Source organism: Electrona antarctica, assembly GCF_951216825.1.
Source record: "Electrona antarctica genome assembly, chromosome: 7".
Lineage (NCBI taxonomy): Eukaryota > Metazoa > Chordata > Actinopteri > Myctophiformes > Myctophidae > Electrona > Electrona antarctica.
Window position 1 is genome coordinate 24,957,463 of NC_136812.1, and position 22,630 is coordinate 24,980,092.

General features: G+C 41.6%; 1 protein-coding gene across 1 annotated transcript in view; it reads right to left on the bottom strand.

Moving 5' to 3' along the window:
• The window catches only part of niban1a (niban apoptosis regulator 1a), a 33,498-nt gene extending 11,263 nt beyond the window's left edge, over positions 1–22,235 (bottom strand). Inside the window, exons 1-6 of the mRNA XM_079505305.1 lie at positions 22,114–22,235; positions 8,976–9,106; positions 8,330–8,458; positions 7,438–7,555; positions 2,646–2,810; positions 775–890 (exon numbers count right to left, since the gene is read on the bottom strand). Coding sequence (XP_079361431.1) covers positions 775–890; positions 2,646–2,810; positions 7,438–7,555; positions 8,330–8,458; positions 8,976–9,106; positions 22,114–22,168 — 714 coding nt within the window. The 5' untranslated portion in view covers positions 22,169–22,235. The remainder of the gene's footprint in view (positions 1–774; positions 891–2,645; positions 2,811–7,437; positions 7,556–8,329; positions 8,459–8,975; positions 9,107–22,113) is intronic.
• Between the last annotated feature and the right edge of the window lie 395 nt (positions 22,236–22,630).

Here is a 22,630-nt window from a genome sequence, read left to right on the forward strand (position 1 = left end):
ATGGCAGCCTCCTGTCAGAATTAGCAGTGGTTTCCTTTAGCTAGTTGACCTTCCTGTCAACCCTGCCCATTTATAATAAACAACATGTGAGCTCACACAGCTCAACAATAGACTAATTATACCATTACATCATTAACGGCTCAGATGCATACATCACCTTTAAAGGGAACATATAGAGAGGAGGATTGTGGGGTACAGCACCATCCCCCCTTCTCCTGTCTTTTCTCACTTATCGTCATGTCGGGCAGATACCTTGTATCTCCATATTTAATCTATTGTATTTATGTTTTGTTTTTTCACAAGTTATTTTCGCTATGCTTTGGTCAAGAGCCTGTGACTAAATAATAAATTGGATCTATTGGAACAAACCCTTTCTGAAAACGGTTTTGGACATACAAGGTCACTACCTCAGGCAAACATAACACAGAGCCTAAAGTGGAATACATGAGCCATGTCTTTGATATTCAAACCTTTTTTCACTCACCCAAAACCCTCCACAGACAGACTCATATTAGCCTATCAGGCACTAACGAAGCACGCTCCATGGCCACATGGTTTAAAAATGGAAACTTTGGAATCCGTACAAAGGTTTTTGTCCTGGCCAACTGAACATCTGTTTGTTGATTTGGGGATGTTTTGGAGGTGATTCCACGATCAAGGCTTTATCCATTTTACAGACACAGTCTGACAATGCAAAATGAAACCAAAGCAGGGTGGACGTGGAGGTGGAAAGAGAGACAGAAACCAAAAATAAAAACAGAGATGGAAACATACCCTGACGTCGCTGCCGATCAACATGTCCCAGGCCTCGTATTTGCCCTTGTCCTGCCTGTAGAATTGGATGGCCTTTAGGAAGGCCTGCACCTCACATGTCTTCTTTTTTAGGAAGTCTGACAAAATCAGAGGGAGGATATGAGAGATGATATTATGACGCCAGTCATAACAGCCCTCACGCCTACAATATATGTACAGCAATGGCTTTCCATTGATGAAACTGGGTAGGATGAACTCATAGTTCAAGCATTCTTTCAATGTCATGTTTTCAATGTCATGTCTGTCAACTTTCCTCTTTAGACTTTGGGATGAAAAATATCTTTCACTTAAAAAAGGGTGTTTCACATGCCTTAAACAATACATTGTTTCTCTCTGTTCTAAGAAGAGACCTTGAAACATGAAAGAGCTCTCGTTTGAAAAGGAGTGTGACTCTCTCCAGCTAAGCTAAGTAAATCCCACATTCAAGGATGGAACCTGCACAAAATGATTACATTACCTGTAACATTTGATTCTATCAGTAATTAAACCACACACCTCTTTATTTATGAACTTTTATTATAGAAATATATGTGTTATTGTATTATTATAAGTCTCTGTTGTTTTCCATGCAACACAATGTTACAATAAGTTCTCTTGTTGAATACCACCGGAGTAGAGACATGTATTTCAGCGTATCTTTATACAATGATACATACAGTGGAAGGAAACTACTGTAGCTCTGAACTGAGACATTCCCACTGTGCCTACTGTACAAACTGTACAAAATACTACTGTACTGTAGCTGACCAGGTGTGTTACGTAATTGATGTCATTGTCAGATAGATGGAAGACCTAAAATTACATCCTCCAACTCACAACATTGCCCCCACCCAATCATTCGTTTTTCATACCCTCAGCACAAAGCCCTCCCACACACACTTCATTAATAAGACTTAAAAGAGATTTTTCATATTTTTGTATTATTCTTTCAACAAGATAATTAGTTTGTCTCATTATTTTAAAACTTCTCCATGCTTGGTTTCAGTTTAATTTAGCTCTGTGATAAATAATTGATCGTACAACCACAAGGCAAATAACGAAATCATGACACGTCTGTCAGTGTGTCTCAGAGCGTCTCAGAGCAGTACATTGATTACATAAAGGCAAATGTCATGAGCTGGTGTGGTGAATCTGTTGCCATGGTGATGGCTGCAGTGAGACACATTTGTAGGCATTAAGCATGTTTCAGGTTCGGTCCGAAATGTTTGGATAATAATAAGAGTGCTACAGTAACGTTTCATTTTCTAAACCACATGGAAAAAAGTAATACATTTGGGGGTTGTTGGCTTGTAGATCTGCTACATAGCATGTCATCGACAAAGCATAGATCAAAGGACAATTGGAAAAACCCAATCAAAGATCCATTCTTTTTTTTACAACACCTTTCTCTACAGATCAGACTTTATTATTTATTATTCAAGACACTGAACCTCTAATTGCTCCTGATGTGCTGGTTGGTGCCTTGCATGGTTTCCGCTGCCATCTGTGTATGAATGTGTGTGTGAATGGGTGAACGTAATGCCCAATCTATGTAAAGCGCCTTGGATAAAGGTGCTATATAAATGCATAATTTACCATTTATATAATAAGACTTGAAAGTGGTGGTTATTTTCACTGTCAACCTGGCTGGTGATAGTACCGGTATCTCTCTGGCCTTGGAAAAGACAAAGTGCGCTAAAAATGTTGCCCACCCATAGATGGATGAATGGACACTTCAACCAACATTGGTATCTTTAGAAACAACGATCTTGTCATTGGCCTAAAATCAGAATGTTTATCAGATCTAAGCTGACTTTATATTGAGAGGAGGGATTCTCTCAGAATGACCGTACCTTGGTTCTGGTGGCGAACACAGTCTGACATGATGGAGATGAAGCCGGCTTGCTTAGCCTCCTGCCGGAAGCAGAAGTAGGAGTCCCTACGGTAGGGCAGACGCAGGTAGACGGGGAACTGTCCTGGCATACCAGACAGTGGAGGCGCAAACTCCTCCTTCACATCTGTAAGACACAACCCAATGTGCTATTATAGCCCTGTTTGAGACACTCTTTACATTTACTAGGGAGCAACCGACGTTGATTGTCAAATAAATGGCATATTATTTATATGATAGCCTATATTATTAAATATAATATATATATTACACTGTAAAGGCAATTCACATGGCAAACAATGCTTAGAATTTAGCTTGTGACTCCCTATAGTGTCTCCACTCCAGTTAATACACACAGATTACTAACAAAGCACACATAGAAAACCATCCAGCTTTGGTCTTTGGAGAGTACAGAGCACCATTCTTTTTTATGTAAGAAGAGTTCATGTTGCCTCATCTCTCTAAAGGTTTGATTTGTTTTTGAATGAGCTGGAACATACACAGTAAAATCCTCAGTGTTCATTTATCCCTTTGTAACTCTTGTGAGAGTATACAAATTTGGCTGTATGGGGTTAAACGAGCACTGATGATTTGACTGTGTGCTGCTTTGATGTTTTAGTGAACCGTACATCCTTATCTAAGAGGAGAGGAAAGCTTGTCCCACAGTGAGGATCTGAAAAACCAAACTCCCACTCGTGATTGATCTATTCTAGCATAAAGCAGCTTAGGAAGGAACATGGACGATTTAAGGAAATTGGTATGAGGGTTGTTCCGAGTGGTAGACAGAAGAAGAGAGCATGACTAATCTACATAGACGAGAAAGCATCTGTCCAGCTTCTATTCCATCTCTGTCCCTGTGGGCAAGTCTGAACAAGTGAGCATCAACAGTGGGACTTTCCCAGAAAAAGAACAAAGCAATCCTTCCATAGGGATGTTTGCTAAATCGGTAGCCTAAGTGTGTGTGTGTGTGTGTGTGTGTGTGTGTGTGTGTGTGTGTGTGTGTGTGTGTGTGTGTGTGTGTGCGCGTGTGCGTGTGTGTGTGTGTGTGTGCGTGCGTGCGTAGGCATACATGTCATGTGTGATGTGTGCATGTACCAGGTATTGCAATTATTAGGGCCAGATGTCTCCACAAGTATAGTAGACCTTGGGAAATATACCTTGTGAGTACTATTTTCCTGAACCCCGCAATACAAATGTTGTTTGGATGGTTAACAAAGAATGTTTGAGCCATGGCCAAGCCAATTTTGTGTGCCCCCCCTTCAAAACAAAAGTCATACAAGTATCCCATACAAAAGCACTGATTCTAGTCTGCACACTTTTGAGGAAAATGTGCCTATTCATTAGCAAATATTGAAATCTTACTCAAAATAACTTCTTTGCAACAGTACTGGGCCAGTAGTTTTCCTATCATTTTAGTCGTGACCACACGAGAGTCTCTTAGACAGGTATCCAAAACCACAAAGCAAAGCACAAATATCTCTGTGGGAATCTAACAGAGCAGGAGAGTAATCTAACAGTTGCTAACTAGAGTTAGTTCAGTTAGCTCAGAATTGCATAATACATAACTGTAATGTTGAAACACAATATAGCATTTCAATTGGTTTAAAGTGGTTATGTCACAGGAATTTAATTCTATCACTATCTACTCTTCAAGTCTTCAGTGTAATAACATGTTATAATAAGGTAATAATAGGTTGTGTAACTTTTGTTCTCTCTCTATGTCATTAAGTTAATATTGTTGCTGCTTATTCTGAAGACTACCCTCTTCAGATTCCACCTCACTTCCTAACACTTCAATCTCTTCGTATCCCTTCTCGATGCTAGCTTATGCAGTCTATGCAGATGCATCTGGGTTACTTGTTCAACAAGTCACATGGAATCCGATTTTTACTAATTCGACTTGAGACACATTCAGAGGTGGTTTCAAATCTTCAGGATACCCGTCTCAGTCTGAACGCAGCAACCTGATCTAAATCGGATGCCATGTGACTTGTCTGATTCCAATCTGGATGTGGCACAGATCTGATTCAGGCTGGATTTGGCTGCCAGTGTAAATGGGGCTAGACTTGTTTTCTCTTGACCAGAAATGACTAAGCATGTGATTTGCAAGATGACTTGTTTGGACAGACGCCAGGTTCATTGTTTATCTGGTATCCAAGTTCCTTTTATCCATTATAGTTTTCCTATTATTTACCTTATTGTTTATTGACTAGAGCTCATGCTTATTCTGCTTATTCCGATTTCACACTCTCCTAAAGTTGTGAATGGAGGTGACTATCATCTTCCATGATCTGTCTGATTGGACTGTTGAGTGCAGGCAGCTACAGTTTCCTGAGTCCTGAGTCCTGACTGATGCCAGTCTTCTTGCTGCCTTGAGACTGCTCTTTCTAATTTGAGTTGGCCTTGCTAGAGCATGGAAATAATGCATACCAGGTAAAGAATTTAAAACCACTGCGACAAACACGTGCAACAGTCTGATAAAAAAGGACTGCCCCAAAGTATTTTTAATTGGTTCTGAAATGCAGTAATTGTTTATCTGAACAGTTTACCATTGGTTTTAGTCTATTCGTTGAATTTAGATGTTCCCAGAGTAGGTTTGTCAGAATAGAGGCTATTAAATGAGCCTTGCAACTGAGTTCAGGAGCTTACTGGTCATCAAGTGTGGTTGAATGGTGTAAAATAAAAACAATGTTAGCTAATGTGTGTGGTGACTTGAGATGTAATTGAATCACATAGTCAAGATAGCATCCTCAACACCGCTATTTGAGTGGTAAGCAAACTCAAAGTAATCAACCTGACCATTAAAGGATGATAACAGTCTCTTAGAGACATTTACCTATTCACATAGTGGCCATTTCACTCTTACGAAGTTACGTCTGCCAGAGTCAGAACCCTGAGCTTTCCCTTAATTTCGTAAGCGTCAGCCACCTGACTCAGATAATAGCAGGCATTAGTCATTTACGATAGGGCTAAGTAATTGCTAGCTGCTGGCTATATTCACATATGTGGGCTAGCCATTTAGAAGAAGTGGTTTCATTAATGAACAGCAACATAATAACAAGCTGTTATTTACATAATTGTGATCCATGTAAATAATTCATGTAGTTGCACTAAAAAATTCAAACCCAAGTCTTACAATAGGGGTTCTTTCTGCCTGTGCCTTTGAGGCATGAGCGCAAAGCCATTACAGCTCAGTAATGGCTCACCTGTTACTGAATGGATTATATTAATACATATGACAGGTGTAATGGATGACGTTAATAAAGTCAGGGACAGTCCATACTGTTGAAAGGATATAAGACTACAGTTTGTCATACATAAAACAAGACAATCAATCAGCAGAGGACTAACTCTCTCATGCTTTGAATTCTCAGATCACTTTAAAGTAATGAACATTTCAGTTCAACACCACACAGGGAATAGAGGGGACTGTGTCCAGTCCATTTCAGTTCAACACCACACAGGGAATAGAGGGGACTATGTGTCCAGTCCATTTCAGTTCAACACCACACAGGGAATAGAGGGGACTATGTGTCCAGTCCATTTCAGTTCAACACCACACAGGGAATAGAGGGGACTATGTGTCCAGTCCATTTCAGTTCAACACCACACAGGGAATAGAGGGGACTATGTGTCCAGTCCATTTCAGTTCAACACCACACAGGGAATAGAGGGGACTATGTGTCCAGTCCATTTCAGTTCAACACCACACAGGGAATAGAGGGGACTATGTGTCCAGTCCATTTCAGTTCAACACCACACAGGGAATAGAGGGGACTATGTGTCCAGTCCATTTCAGTTCAACACCACACAGGGAATAGAGGGGACTATGTGTCCAGTCCATTTCAGTTCAACACCACACAGGGAATAGAGGGGACTATGTGTCCAGTCCATTGATTGAATAAGGTTAGGCTGCAGGCATGCCATGCATCTGTTAGAGTTATGGTTATAGCTATGGTCAAAAATAGAGAAAATATCCAATCTACAAAAGATCAACTCAAATGACGTGCCCAACGCAAGGTGGGAAATCAAAATGTTAAAGAACATTTGCTTGACTCACCCGCGGGTGTGGCTGATGGCCTGAATAAGTGCACTATCTGCATTCCTGTGTGTATCACTGCAAATGTTTGGCCTGACAGTCTATATGAATGTACATCACGCATCCACATGTGCAATGTGCACGTGTCAATGTGTGTGTGTGTGTGTGTTTTCTGTGGAAAACGAACACACCCTTTGGTTGTACAGTTGTACAGACCCTTTGGTTTGTAGCAAAGTTTGTAAATAAGCTAAGAGACCTTTTGGTTGTACCGTTTGTGACAAAAGCTTGTAATATCTAAGACAGAAGAAAACCCTTTACCTGTACCTGTACTCAAACTTCCTTTCTTATCCTGTCTCGATCTCCCTACCACCCCTTTTCCCTTTGTTTTTCTTGGAAAATGACATGATGGGAAAATAATTTCACCCACTTTCTTTTACCTGTAAAACTGTGATGTGTGCACAGAATCTTCAGCACTTTTTATTTTATTTTATATATATATATATATATATATATATATATATATATATATATATACACACACACACACACATAAAAAGTAAAAACTGTATGTAACATGATTGATCTTCAGTCATTGACTTCTTGAGTGTGAGTAGGTACTAGGTAGGCTTATGTGGAGACAAAAACCTTTTGTGCTAGGTCCGCCCAAGAGTAACAATAGCGTACAATGGTTTCTTGTGTTTTCTTTTACACTCACTGTTGGTTTCATCTGGGAAACACTTATCCACCATGGCCATGTACTTCTCCTCTGTGGTCAGAACAGTGCCCCCTGTAGGCAGAAGCTTCTGGCGTGGAGGAATCCCTTTCATGAAACTCTGGACAGGAAGACAGTAGAAAAAGGCAGCACAAAGAGGTAAGGAGAAGATTAATACAATTAACAACAACAGTTGAAGGCTGTGAAGGCTCTGTCTGCCAGGGCTTGAGTGTTTTGCTCTGTTTCTGTCTAGGGCCTAGGCAGGTATACGGTGGGCAGAGCTGGAGAGATATCAGTTCAATTTGGGGAACCTCGTTTAAACCCTTTTAAAAGCTTCCCGCCAGCAGATGAGAGAAGCTCTTCTCCCACAGGCACCTGTTTTGTTTTTGTTTTTACACTTAAAGCGAAGTTCAATGCGCTTCTGCCCAGTTTTGAGCAGAAGGGCTCCAGTGCTCAACAGCAGAGGACTAGGCCTATATAATATGAATAAAACGTTTATACCTGGTCACTTCCACAACAATTCACATTTCTATCACGTATATTTTGATTATTTCTATTACTTTCTGTAATACATTTTTGTTTTCACGATTATTATTCCTTTAAATTGTTTGTCTGTGTTTCAAGAACAATAAAATGCTTAATGTATTATTCTCCACTAGCACGGTGTAGCTCTCCAAAATAGAACAAGCTGCATTGTGTCGCATCAGCTGAAAATAGGAGATCTACAAGCTTGCAAAGCATTGCATCGCATCACATTGCATCACATCACATCACATCACATGCGACACAACGCAAAGCGAATGAGCTTGTACATTGCATATATTCGCAAGTATAAACCTATATAACGCAGTTGACAAGTCCTCCAGTGGTCCCCTCCTTTTTGCTTCACACTTACCTCCAAGCTGTCATGACACTCCAGGCAGTAGTTGGCTCTCACCACCACGTACTTCTCCCTCCACTTCCTGGTGTCGTCAAAGTACTGGACCCCCTCTTCATACAGCACCACCCCCTCCTCAGCACCCAACTGGAAGACACACACACACACACACACACACACACACACACACACACACACACACACACACACACACACACACACTCACACACACACACACTTTTAAAGATTTGTTTTTGGCTTTTTGCCTTTATTGGTAGTTACTAGTGAAGATAGAAAGAGGGAGGAAGAGAAGGGGAGAGACATGCAGCAAAGGTCGTCATGAACGGGACTCGAACACGCAACGTGCTGTCAGGCCAGAGCCTACTGTACATGTGGCATGCGCCTGGACCACTAGATCAGCAGGCGCCCCACACACACAAGGTTATTCAAACAGTTATACACACAGGGATGGTCACAGACACACACACACACACACACACACACACACACACACACACACACACACACACACACACACACACACACACACACACACACACACACACACACACACACACACACACACACACACACACACACACACACACACACACACACACACACACACACACACACACACACACACACACACACCCTAACCTACCCTTTGTTTGAGCAGTTGAGTGATCTTGTCTTTGTGTTGTTCAAGTTCATCTTCCACCTGAGAGAAGTAGGCTATAGAAAACTGTTTCGTGTAGTATGGACAGAAGGCTTTGAGCTCAGCCTCCACTTGGCCTGAAAAACAGAGAGAGAGAGAGAGAGAGAGAGAGTAGGAAATATATCAGCACTGACAGCAATTACGTTCGAATAGTGCAGACGAAAACAAATAACAAGCCAGATCGCTAAGGTGCATTCAGTGGAGCGCAGTGGAGCCAGTAGCTACAACTACAACCTTCCTCTATTATTTTGTCCGTGTGGTGCAGTGCAATTAACCCATTCACTTCCTTGTCTACATTTTCTGGCGTGGTTGTCAGTGAGACGCAAAACAGTATGAATGCTCAAATCAACGTTCACTTCAAGCATACATTGGCTTTTAGTCTGCTTGTTGTCCTCTGATGTTTATATTTGTAAAAGAGGAAAAAAAAGAAAAAGAAAGGGCTAATGAAAGTTACAGGTATGGTGTGTGTGATTTGAAGTGTGAGATTACCATAATAACAGCAATCCTTAATCATATTCCATTATATTCAGAGCACTGCAAAGGGCGGGTGTGTGTGTATGTGTGTGTGTGTGTGTGTGTGTGTGTGTGTGTGTGTGTGTGTGTGTGTGTGTGTGTGTGTGTGTGTGTGTCCAGATGGTGCTCGTTGACGCTAGTTAATGTCAAGGCAATTATGTTTATGCACTGTCAAATAGGTATACATCTTAGGTAGCATATACCTGTAAGTCTATAGACATATTATCCTGCTCAATACTGTGCACAAATGTATTATATATACACACCAGTAAGACGCCTTAATATAGGCGACGAGCGACCACAGGGCTGAGACACTACCGGAATAATGTCACTTCATTATGTCAGCACTGTCATAGAAGTTTCATTTTTAAATTGTTTCATATAAACATTGTGGTCCAAAAATAAACTGTCTCAGCGATATTGTCAGGGAGTTTTATAAATCTTTGTTTGAGCACAAAATGCATTTTGAGAACCGAGAAATGTTCCGCGTGCACGCTGTGTGGCCCCCCACACACAATCATTCTACAGGTGTGGCCCCCTGCCTAATCTAGTTGAACATACACCTAATGTGTATGAGGCATTAACTACTATATGAATAGTCTGATGCATGTTCATCTTCACGGACACATTTTCCTATCGTTTGTAGACCTTTACACATGCACTGCATAATTCTATACTATATTATGTTTATTAAATATCCATACATCTAACTTTCATACCTTTGACCTTGGGAGGTCTCCTATAAAGCTCCTTGTTACAAACATAAACCAGTTTATAACATGAGCTTTAAAAGCCTTGTGGTATAGATGTTAAGGGTAACATGTCATGCTCTGTTTCCCTGAAAAAGACCATAGCTGGCTGATGATATAAACCCCAAGGAATGGGGTATTTTTCTCAGCTTCATTTCTCCACACTGTGTATCCAACAACTTGTCACGAGTTTTGGATGTGCATATATCACTAATTTTCCTAATGACTACACAGTTACTCTGCCTTTTCCTGGATGAAATGGCACTATTTGACTGAAAATGAGACCTGAGCCCATCTTTTACAGTCATTTTCCATTTCGGCCCTGTAAGTATTACCTTTCTCAGACCTGATCGAACACAAAATGACGTCACATTTGCACTACTCCAGGTGATCCCAGCGCAATACTGTAATATGATCACTAACACTACATAAGGCAGTCGTTACCACTCATTAGTGTCTTCCTGCTTTGCGTGAGCGACTGCCAGCGCACGTGGCGAACAATCAGACTTTGCGTCTCTTCGTGCAGCCATGCGAGTCTCCCAAGGCCACCAGCAAGATGTGGCATCAAACAGATCCATTTCATAAGCACTCTCTGGCTTGCTTTGTGCTCAGCTCTCTGCATAAGTACAACCTCTCTGCGGACCGTCAGCCCATGATGGCTGGCTGTATTGTGGGATGATTATATTATAGAGTCCTTAACACAGAGTATCAGATTACCCAGGAGAAGCAGAGCAAGTGCAGACCACAGGGGTACACTAGGCAGGGGCTTTTATTTTGTCAATGGTACCAGATTCTCATTCAGAGACACATTTTTCTGTTTGTATAACTCAGCTGCAGTGCACTCAGCACACATTATCACCACAGGGGGAAAAACTATCTCATTCAAATGTGTGCTTTCCCAACATTGAAATACATAATAGTCTACCCCCTGCCTGTGGGAGTTAACACGCAATAACACATTAATTGACAACAAGCTTAGCGTGATGTGTGTGACTGTGGCTCATTGTCTGGTGGTGGGGTGGGGTGGGGATGGGTTTACGGCTGTGTGCTATTTGTCTGAATGTCAACAGCATCATGTGTTGTTAAATAGCTACTGTGCTGTAGATAGATAGATCACTATGGAAACACTCACAGTTAAACGAGGGAGGTGAGGACCTTGTCTCGCTTTACTGTACCTGCAGGAAACACAGCAGCCTCAGAGTCTAGAGTTGAGCTGGACTACCGTATTTTAATATGAAGCACAGCTTAATTGGTGTTATTGAATGGTTCATTGAATAAATGATTTGTGTTTGTGTAGAATGTCTAGGATTGTTTTATGGTAATGTGGTGGTCACTGTCACAAAAAGGGTGAAGGCGATAAAGAGACAAAGAAAGAGAGCGAACTAGAAAAAGTTCTCCTCAGAGCACAGGTCTCTGCCAGGTCAGGGAGGTTATTGTGGTGGTTTACATTTCACGTAAATCGCAAGCTGCGTTCCTGTTTTGAGGCATTTTGTTCAAAATGGACAATGCTGAAAATGTTGGGAGCCAATCTTAGCCAATCAGGATAGAATATGGGAAATGGGACAGATCCGTGTTGATCACATAGAGATGCTGTGTACCGATTTGCGTGATTTTTTGACCAAATCTGTAGGAGTAATAGCAAAAATTGTGTTTTGCAAATTCCGCCCTCATGGTGGTGCTATGACAGGTTGATCTGAAAAATGAGGGGCAGAGGTTCTGCTCTGGCATCCAGGGTGAGGGAGTGTGTGTGCACAGTTTGGCAGCGACCGGGCCAATGGTGCCGGGGTCTGGTCGCAGACAGACAGACGGACAGGGTGCAAAACATAGTCTCCCCATGCCTTCGGCCTAGTGGAGACAATAAGAAAGGTAGCTATGAAGGAACAGGGAGAGGGACAGAGGGAAACTGTGAAACAGCTGTGGTGGAACTACAGCGAGGCGGATCCCCAGGGGGTCTCCTTGTTTTTTCCTCGTCTCTGGGCTGCTAAACAATACTGCCTTTAAAGAGCAGTTCCGCATCCTTTCCCTGTCGGCCCTAACAAGGCCATTCTCCCGCTGATCACCTAATCAAAACATTCCTCAGAACTGGAGCCTGACCGATATACCGGTTTGGTAATTATTGGATCATTTTGATGAATACATAGTCTCGGCCACACCTTCAGAGACAATAAATGATAAACTTTTTTATTTTTTGAATGTTCTTAAATAAAAAAATGTAATCAAATCTTTTTTTTGCTGTTGATTACAATTGATTTGACAAAAACATTGGAAATCAGTGATTTAGGACACCTCCAACATCAGGATAAAAAAATCTGGAATTGACTCAGACCGCACATTCCATCAGGACCTCCACTCTGGTATGTGTGCATTTTACACTCACATACAAAATGTGTCAAGCACACACACACACACACACACACACACACACACACACACACACACACACACACACACACACACACACACACACACACACACACACACACACACACACACACACACACACACACACACACACACACACACACACACACACACACACACACACACACACACACACACACACACACAGGATATCCTGCCGTCTCCTAACCGGTAACACTGCACTGGGATCCCAGTTCATTCATGATCTTGGTTTCTTTCTCTCTCTCTCTCTCTCTCTCTCTCTCTGATATGTCTGCAGCGACCACTGATTATCTGAAATGACTACCTCATAAACACTCACTATCCCCAAAGACCTCTTCAATAAGGCAAGGCAACACCCATTTCTCCAGAGAGCTGGAATACAGTCAGTGTCTTCTCATATGACTGCCAATGAATGAGGTTCTGGAATGAGGTCATTTCTGCAGCCTGCTCATGTTGCCTTTGTGTCTATACTGCAGCATTCGAATGGAATGGAAGTTAGAGAACTTCCTCAATGATTTTAAAAAGCAACTTGACCACTATTTTGTCTTGTAGATAATAAGAATTGTCTTATAGTAAACAGTTTTTAATGGAGGGACTTTCTATAAATGTTATTATTATTATTATTATTATTAATAATAATAATAATAATAATAATAATAATAATAATAATACAACAGATTTATGGAGGGACAAAATATATAAATAATGAATATCTTTGTCAAATAAGAAAATGAATAAACATATGTTAATACATATAATATATGTTAGTACCCAAAGTCGGTTTATAACAAAATATACAACTTTATTATTAGGAGAGAAATAGTTAAAAGGCTAAACATTGAGCAAGGAAAAAACATTCAACTAAGACTAAAACGCAGAAGAGGAGATTTAGATCTTTATAAAGATGTTGATTGTGTGTTTGTGTGCCGTCATAACGTAACAGAGGCCGTAGGAAGCATGTCTTAGCAGGCAGCTGTTTCAGATATGGAAGGATTGGGTTACAATATGCTCGTTCAGCTCTGTTGTGCAGCATTTGAAGGATGAAGCCACAGAGCAATAGTAGGATGGCCGCTGGGTGGGAGAACTTCCACAAAGCAAGCGCTTTAGAGTTCAATTTAGTTCACATTTAATCTTTGATGTTCTTAATGCCCTGGTGCCTTCTGGAAACACCAGGCGTAATTGTGGAGGCTCTCTTTATGCAAAGCGCCTGCCAGCCTGTATTTGTTTATTATTTTCCCTTTCAATGTAAAATGGGTATGCAAACACACGCTGGAGGGAGCCAGGAAGTGGTATGAGCAATGCTGTATGGTTGTCAGAGTCAGACTGGGCAACAGATGGTGTACTGTGGGATATTTTTGCTCTCTTGTGACCAAAACTCTGCCCACGTCATCCATACTACGATTGACAGTTTCATGGTGAACGACGCCCACCCATCCTTTCCAACCGTGTCTATATTTAACTGAACTCATTTAATTAAACCCATGACTAAACTTAACCATACCAACAGTACCTAACCTTAACTATATGCCCACGACCAATCAAAAGCAGCATATGCATGCTGTTTGGACAAAAAGCGGTTGCAAGAAAAGGAATCTGTGTGAAGGGAAGGACAAATGCACTTCAGTCATGAAATTAATTTTAGGCATTTAGCTGGTGCTCTCATCTGGGAGATTTTTACAAGCAACTTGTCAGATTGTTATGGAATGAAATATTGAAATACATTGCGATGTTAAAGCTCTATAATTAACACATTTTCAGGTGGGTTGCCAATTTCACCCAATCAGGAGATAGTAGGACCTACCCATTTATCAGCTTCAATTTTATAGTGTTCCAGTTCCAATTTTGACTGCTCATTTCTTTGTGTCATCACTTCCAATTTCACTTGTTTGTACTGCATCTGTATGAGATTTTTCTCCTGGTTGGATGAAATTAGTATCCTGACCTAAAAATGCATTTTCGGTTTACTAAAGAGTAAAGAGTTGGAGAGACGGGGAAAGATCCATTGCTTAACAAACATTCTATAGCAATGATTACTATGACAATATAGAGCTATTTATCACTTATTTTAAGGAAAGAAAATCCTACCCGTACTATATCTTTAAATGCACAAATGTACACAACAAAGTCAGGGTGACACATAGCATGCAACGCAACCACAGAAGTGGATAAACAGAAGGTATTCAGACCACGTGCATTACGAGACGTGACAAAACTAAGGAGCATTACGTCTAAAATCTGGGGTTTGTAGGTTGTCAAACAGGGATAAACTCTGAGCAGGTAATAATATATTGGCTGTAGTTCAACAAGATGCATTCCAACAAGAGGAGTAGTTATAGTCAAGTCTGACTTACATCATACGATGTAACCCGAGTCCACCTCCAGACCATTGACACTTTGCACTTGGCCAGTTAACTTCCTTCCTTAACCAGTCACATTCCTTTTCAGCATCTTCTATTATGATTTAAAAGGTAAACATATTATTTGTTCTCTCTCTCTCTCTATCGTACTCATGGTGATATACTTAACTGATTACACATTGTCGACTCAATCAGTGCGTGGTGAAGGACACAGTGAGTGTTTATACTGTGGATAGGTACTGCAGTGTGACTAGTAGTGACTACAAAACCCTGTTTCACTGGAGAGACCTGCTCTTCCAGCCTGTTGTCCCAACACTGATAGAGCTCAAATTGACATGACAATAGCTGTCCCCATAAGAAGGCACTAGAAAATACACGGCTCTGCCAAGTAAGTACATACAAACACATTCATAACACACACAAATAAACTCAAATATAATATTCAAGGACACAAACACAAATACTACACTATATCCCTTGTTTCCAAAACAGACACGTTTCCAACAGGGACATGTCGTCATGGTGTGGTCTCTCTAAGAGAGGAGAGATGTCTGTGGTTGTCAGAGTGAGTGCCTGCGGGGAAATGAACCCATCCCCACATCCATTATTTTTTTCCCTACACACAACACACACAAGTACACAGGCACCACAGACAAACACATATACACAAATACAAAACACAAGCCATGTAGTCTTCACAATATTATGTACACGTCTCAATGTGAAGTCCATGGAGGGGGTCCCCAGCTAAATGATAGATTGGGACCAAATGGACCCAATACAGGTGTGTAACTCCCAGAGTGTAGAAATGGAACCCAATGGACCCATGAGACGGATTTTCTTTTCATTTTTTTGTAAACACGAGTAGTTTGGTCCCAGAGATCCCACATATTGGTCTGTGGCTTAATGCATTTTAAAATGGTGGTCCTTGAAATGAAAAAGGTTGAGAATCACTGCCGTAACAAACAGACAGATGATACTTGTGTGCTCAGTGTTGAGATTTATATGTGGTTATGCAAAGTCACCAGCCAGGCAGTCACACTAATACTACTATTACCTTTACAGACAGACCAGACCCAGGCCAAAGATTCCATTCCATGAAAGTAATTTCATTCCACCGAAATGCTGCTGCTATGACACGTGAATTTCCCTCATTGTTACTTCAGGATGTGACTGACTTTGTTCAAGTTACTACAAGGCAACAATATGTCAAACAAAGTGGGGGGCGGTGTTGGGGGGGGGGGGGGGGGGGGGGTGGGGGGCGGTGTTGTTTGCAGGTGTACAGTGACAGAAACATGAGTATGTGTATTCGTCAGCCAGAGGTTAGTAATAGGGAGAGAGGTTTCTTCCTCCCTGGTATTTACCAGCGATGATATCACACACTGTGTTTGAATTGTTTTTTAGCACAGTAAAGAGGCACCAACCAACCACAGCAAAGAGGCCAACCCAATCCATCGGCTTCACAGATTGGTCGAACCTTGTGTGCAGAACTTCATTATGTTTACAGGCATGCACAACATGTCTGTATGTGTCTGCCTGTGTCTCATGTACCTGTACGTTATCAACGTGTTTCAGACATCAGATTCAGCGATCCCCCGTTTCTTGACATTTTGTCGTTTGGTCATATAGTGGTGGGTATGCACTGTACGCTTGGTTACCTATATTGTTATAACGTATTAGTACTGTGGTGATCTCCTTCTTCTTTTTTTTTTTGTTATAATTTTTGTAACCCATTTTCCACCCCTGTGTCAATTATCTAATGTGATCCTGGGCTCACACCCTCCGCCAACCTGGGGAGAGCAATTGACTTGAACTCATGCTTCCTTCATGTATGAGTGTCCAAGTCGCTCCTTTACACCTGACAGGGGGGAGTTTCCCTGGTTGGACGTAGCGCGTGGAAGGAACACGTTATTCCAACCAGTTCCTTTCTCCTCCATCAGGCGCCCCGGCTGGCCAGGGGGAGGCAGTTTAGAGACCAGGATGTGGTGATCTTCTGCACTGGGCACTGGGTACTCTAAATAATGGGTACAGCGAGTACTCTTAAAACACGGACAAAAGGTATTGTACAACCGTCATGTAATGAATTCCCAACTTGCATCGTTCCTGACATACATTGTTCTCAACTTGCGTGGTCCCTGTAGACCGGACACCGGTCTAGTTCACACATTTAGTGTCCGACTAATTGAGCATTTAAATGAGTAATGCTCACCTGGCTGTCAGTGACTTTTATGACCTGCAGAGCGAGTTTGGTGCTTAGGCTCTGGCATACCATCATAACATAACGTCACAACATAGGAACGCCTAGATCTTAACTAGAGTATTGCATAGGTTACACACCACCACACACAGCCATGCATGCACAATCACATAAACTATACCAAATCCTAGTATAGCTTAGCATGAACTTAACCTACACATAGAGATGACAATATCTGATTGTGAACAGCACACATCAGGTCTGTATTCTGTATTGTGGGAGCTCTAGGATACAGTAACACATTCATCATGCAAAGAGAAAGACAGTTGGCCTCCGGGAAACCCACATTCTCATAAGATGATGTCACAGTACAGACTGAATTAGTTCTTTACTGTGTCAGTCTGTAATCTGTTCCTATCTGCAACTTTCTAATTGGGGTTTGGAGAGGATTTTAAGTTAATAATGAGCTATGAGCTCCACGACATTCTGAACTCCATTGTTTCTTGGTTATGGATCTGACCTAATTACACTATCATACTAGAGCTATAATTAGTCTAATTAATCAGTCTAGCACAATAGACGAGCTGACCATGCAGGCCTAAAAAACCCTGTTCCCATTCCAAATCTGAAACAGCCCACTCAGCAGTTCACAAATCACCAAAATGGTTTACTGGCTTCACCAATAGCGAACGTGTGTGATCTACTTTTTCTATCACAAAAGAATAAAATCATTGATCAAATGTATTCTCCAGTCCAGTTTCATGCTTAGGTGACAACCATTCCTTTCAGCCAGAGCCACCGGCACACACCACTTGCATACAAGTACTGTAGCTATTCAAAACTAGTAGCGCAATGGATATTGGTTGACTGGGAACAGATTTTGCTCCATTTCCATTGTGTTTGCACACTCAGTCAGCAAGTTGAAGTAAACAACAGGTGGCCATTAAGCAGTGAGTGAGAAGCTTCCTTTCTTTGTGGAGACTGGCAATGGCAGAGATCAGAGGGCTGACGTTGGCCAATTGGTATGGAATATCAGAGAAATTGTGTAATACTAGCTGGAGAGCAAGCAAGCAAATACAAAAGAAAATGCAAAAAGACCTCAATAACAAAGACTAGGAATGCCTGCAAAATTCACTGTGCTCTGCAGAGACTATAGAGACATTTTTTATTGGCTGGAGCTCGACCATGCATTGACTGATGCCTGTCTTGTAAAACTCCTTTTTACAAGGGGGTGAAGCTTTGTCAAGCAAAACAGGGGTCAACTTAGTGGTTTCGCCATTTGGCTATCATTTGACTCAACGCTGCTCATAAACATGCAACTGAATCATACATTTTCTCCTATGAACCAAAATAATTACAATACCAGCTGTTGCTGCAGAGAAGGAAACAGATGCTGCACCCCACTGAGATACTCACGAATCTCTATATTACTTTTCAGGAAAAAATGTTTCATATGGGTAATAAACTGTTCAGGGTAAGTACTGAGAAGACATGAGGGATGAGTGTGTAAAAGCCTGGTGGATACTGATATCAGACTGTCAGTCCATGGCAGAAACCATTACTTATCTGATAAGAACTGGCAACACTGGAATCTTGAGAGATGAGACTGACAATATGATCTCTAAAAGGCAGACGTTCTCTGTATTTGTTTTGGCCAGTCTATGCCATTGGCTCTCAAACATTGTTTTCAGTTTTTCTTTTTAAAACAAACTTCAAATAATTGTTTCACAATCTGAAAAATAAAATGTCAGCTGCTTTTAATCTGTTGACCTATAAGCCTTGCCTTATCAAAGACCATTCTAACAAAATAAACAAACTATATTGTGGAAGGAAGGCAGTCTCGAACAATTAAGGCCTTGTATGGGTGCAGGCAAACAATGTCAATACATCTTCGTCAGGTCATGAAAAATCCAAATATATTCCCTTGTTTTTTTGTAATCTCACATGTCAGTCCAAACTCTGTGAAGGCCTTAGCATGGGATTCACATCATTTTCATACTCATCAAATCATTCAGTGGCTCCTCATGCCGTCGATGGGGAATTGTCATCCTGGATGAGACCACTAGGGGTGATCAGTCAGAATAACTATATTTGCAGTGACCTTTCCCTCTATAGTCTATGGGGACAAGCAGACATCTAAGAAAGCAATAAGGTACACCCGCACACTGTGTATCTGCTCGGCACAAGAGTATTGTCTTATTTAATGAAGCAACGTTTCGGTCACTAGGGACCTTCCTCAGGCATAACCACAAGCAGACATCTAAATTGTAAACCATGGCATGTAATGCCCCCTCACTGTAGGGTTCAAAAATTCAAGCCTATGGTATACATCACATGCACTCATCAACTCGAGTGATTTTTGAGGGGCGCTTCTATATCCAGCTTTTGGTGTCTGTCCACAAACTTTGTCCTACACAAACATTAAATTCCCATTGACAATTAATGGAGAATTTGACGTCATAGTGTCTGAGCAAAATTGACAAAGTGTCTATTTTACGTCATGATGATGTACGATGATAAGAGCGCCCCTCACTTCACACGGGTGTGATTTCCCCCCCCACATCTGTGTGGACCAGTGCCAATGTTTTTGGAATCACTGAACTCTCAAGTGTACATTTGTAATGAATGACTATAACAGCCCTCTCTATGTTACTGGAGACAGACTTGCTGACAGTGTGATCACCTCCTGGATTGACATTCTCAGTCACCTGAGGAGAGTTGCTCTTCTACTTTTCCATAGATATCCCTCTAATACCATGAGCAGCATCATGGTCATTGAATGTGCACTTTTGACCACAATTTCCGACCCTATTAATGATGTCTTTCCCATAGATCTAAATCCAGATTTAATTTTATTCACTCACTGTTGCTATTGACACCGTATCCAGTTGAGAGGTCTTTGTGATTGAAGCTCATGACAGCCACATAACCCAACAGGATTGTACCCCTCCCAACCCAACAAGGGTGGTACCCTACCCAACCCAACATCATGGGATCACTACATCAACTAAACCAAAGTTCTCGCCCATCCCCTCCCTCCCCAATGCATGCGCAGTGCACGCACACACACACACACACACACACACACACACACACACACACACACACACACACACACACACACACATATTCGGTGAATAAAATAATGTTTTCACAATGAGAAATGGTTGTGCTTTGTCATCGCTCTGGCCCAAAAGTCTCTGTTCAATGACTTAGTCTGGACAAAATGGTAGCCAGGAAAAATGGGTCAGGCAGGGAGAAGCAAACCAAGCCAAGATTTTTCCCAATTCCTGCTGGAAGAGGCCTTATAGGACCAGTCCTAGGCTAATTCCACAGTGGTGAGGAGGAATATTCAATTTATGAGATCCGAGCACCCAAAGGGACCTATTATAAGGGCACATGAAAGCTATGTCACATCTAACCTTGGAGCACATAGTCTTACTACTTAACTTAGTACAAGAGAACAAGATGTTATACTGGGCAATTATTACCATATTACAATCTAAAAACTAAAAAACGTGTCAATTGAACTCAGAGAGTATAAACATGGGCCCGGGTGGGTCCATTTTACAGTGTAGAAAAATAAACTCCTAGACTCTTTGGAGATGTTTCTGATATGGGATTCCCCTGAGTCATCACCAGTGACCACTTTCACCCAACTGATTATGCCTTTGGGGCTGGGGTTAGGCAAGGAAAACAGGGATCAGGCAAATGAAAAACAATACTGCCCACTGAATCATATGGATATCAAGTTAACACACAGTGTAAGACAAATATTGGAAACTTAACACATAAATTCCAAAGTAATCTGGTTAGAAATCACTTACACACTCAGCTGGGCTCCACTAATTTCACCAATTTATGTAATACTACAGTATTTGAATGTTGCTCAAATGACCTCAGACAGAAAATCTCAGGGTGACTTCACTCACTGCACTGCACCTCTAGTAATGTTGGCAGAGACCAGGAGTCAGGATAGCCACCCATCAGTTCTCACACCCTTTAGCCTACACACATCACCAGTCACAAAACCCACACATAATCCTAATCCTATATCCTATATAAACAAGAGAAATATATGTTGTCCATTGTCCGTCTCCACCCATATTGCTCAACAGGCACACCTATAGGCGGCAGGCCTGTTGTAGTAGGAAAGAAAAGTAAAACTGGTACTGGCACTTTTGACTCCCTCACTTTCCTCCTGCAGGGCTTGATTATCAGGATTGAGCAGATAAATGCAATAGATAGCCTGGTTCTTTTTGTCTAAAACAGCTGCCTGCAGCAAGGCTGGACGAACCATGTTTGCCTTCAGGCTCAGCTATTCTTTCTAGGCAAATAAACCTAAAACAATGTGCAAAGGATAGGGCTATTGTTAAAGAGACCCATGTCTCCATACCTGAAATAGCCTAATGTATTCCTCAGGTGGTATGTCTGGTATAATGGTCATAGGAGACAAAACAAGTCTGACACGTTCCCTAGCTTCACTGTCTCTGACTGGAAGGAAGCATGCCATACAGAGGCTATACTCGGGAGGTAAATTCCCTCTTTTCTCAAGTGCATCTCATACTTTTATCTCCACAGAATGAGTCATGGTTTCCCCTTCCCCCTCTCTCCTAGCAGGCTAAACCCCATCTCCATGAAACACGAGAATGTCTCCGCCGAGCCACACTGACTTTAAAGCAAAGCATATGACGTACGTAGAGAGAGAACACTGAAATGATTTCAAATCTACTGCTGCAAATCACAATATAAAATCATTTATATCAAAGTTTGATTGCCATAAATCAATAAAAATGATCTTTCTCGAGTCATAAGCGCAAACCGGCGCCGCTTTGAAGCGCGTCCGGAGACGCGCGTCGCATTACCTTTGATGTAGTTGGATTTAGTTTCATCCAGCAGACCCGACGCGGATATCCCCATGATGCCAGGCTGTCGGGGACGAATGTATCCACAGGTATGCTTCGCTCCTCAGGTACACACACTGTTGCATCGACAGCGAACGAAGAAGACGCCCTCTCTCTCTGTCATTCAATGACGGGCGTGGAGGAAAGGCACGCCAGCTGTTGTAGGTGGTGGCGTAAACACTCATATTCATCTGCCAGCGGCGCCCACCCCAGGTTTGGGAGACTACCGGACCGGTTTCTGCTCCCTTGATTTTCATAATTCGGAAAACAGTACCGAAAAGTTATGTATTTCCATGTCGCTTTAACACTAGAAAGTAGACACATTTTCGGTACTAATAAATCAAATAAAATCCACCATCATCAGCGAGCGTAGAAGGGCAACAGGACCACTCTAAACATAGACTGCAGTCTAGTGATACATAATTATGGCACAATTTTGGTTGGAACAGTTGTTTGCTGGAAATTATACACAAGGCTA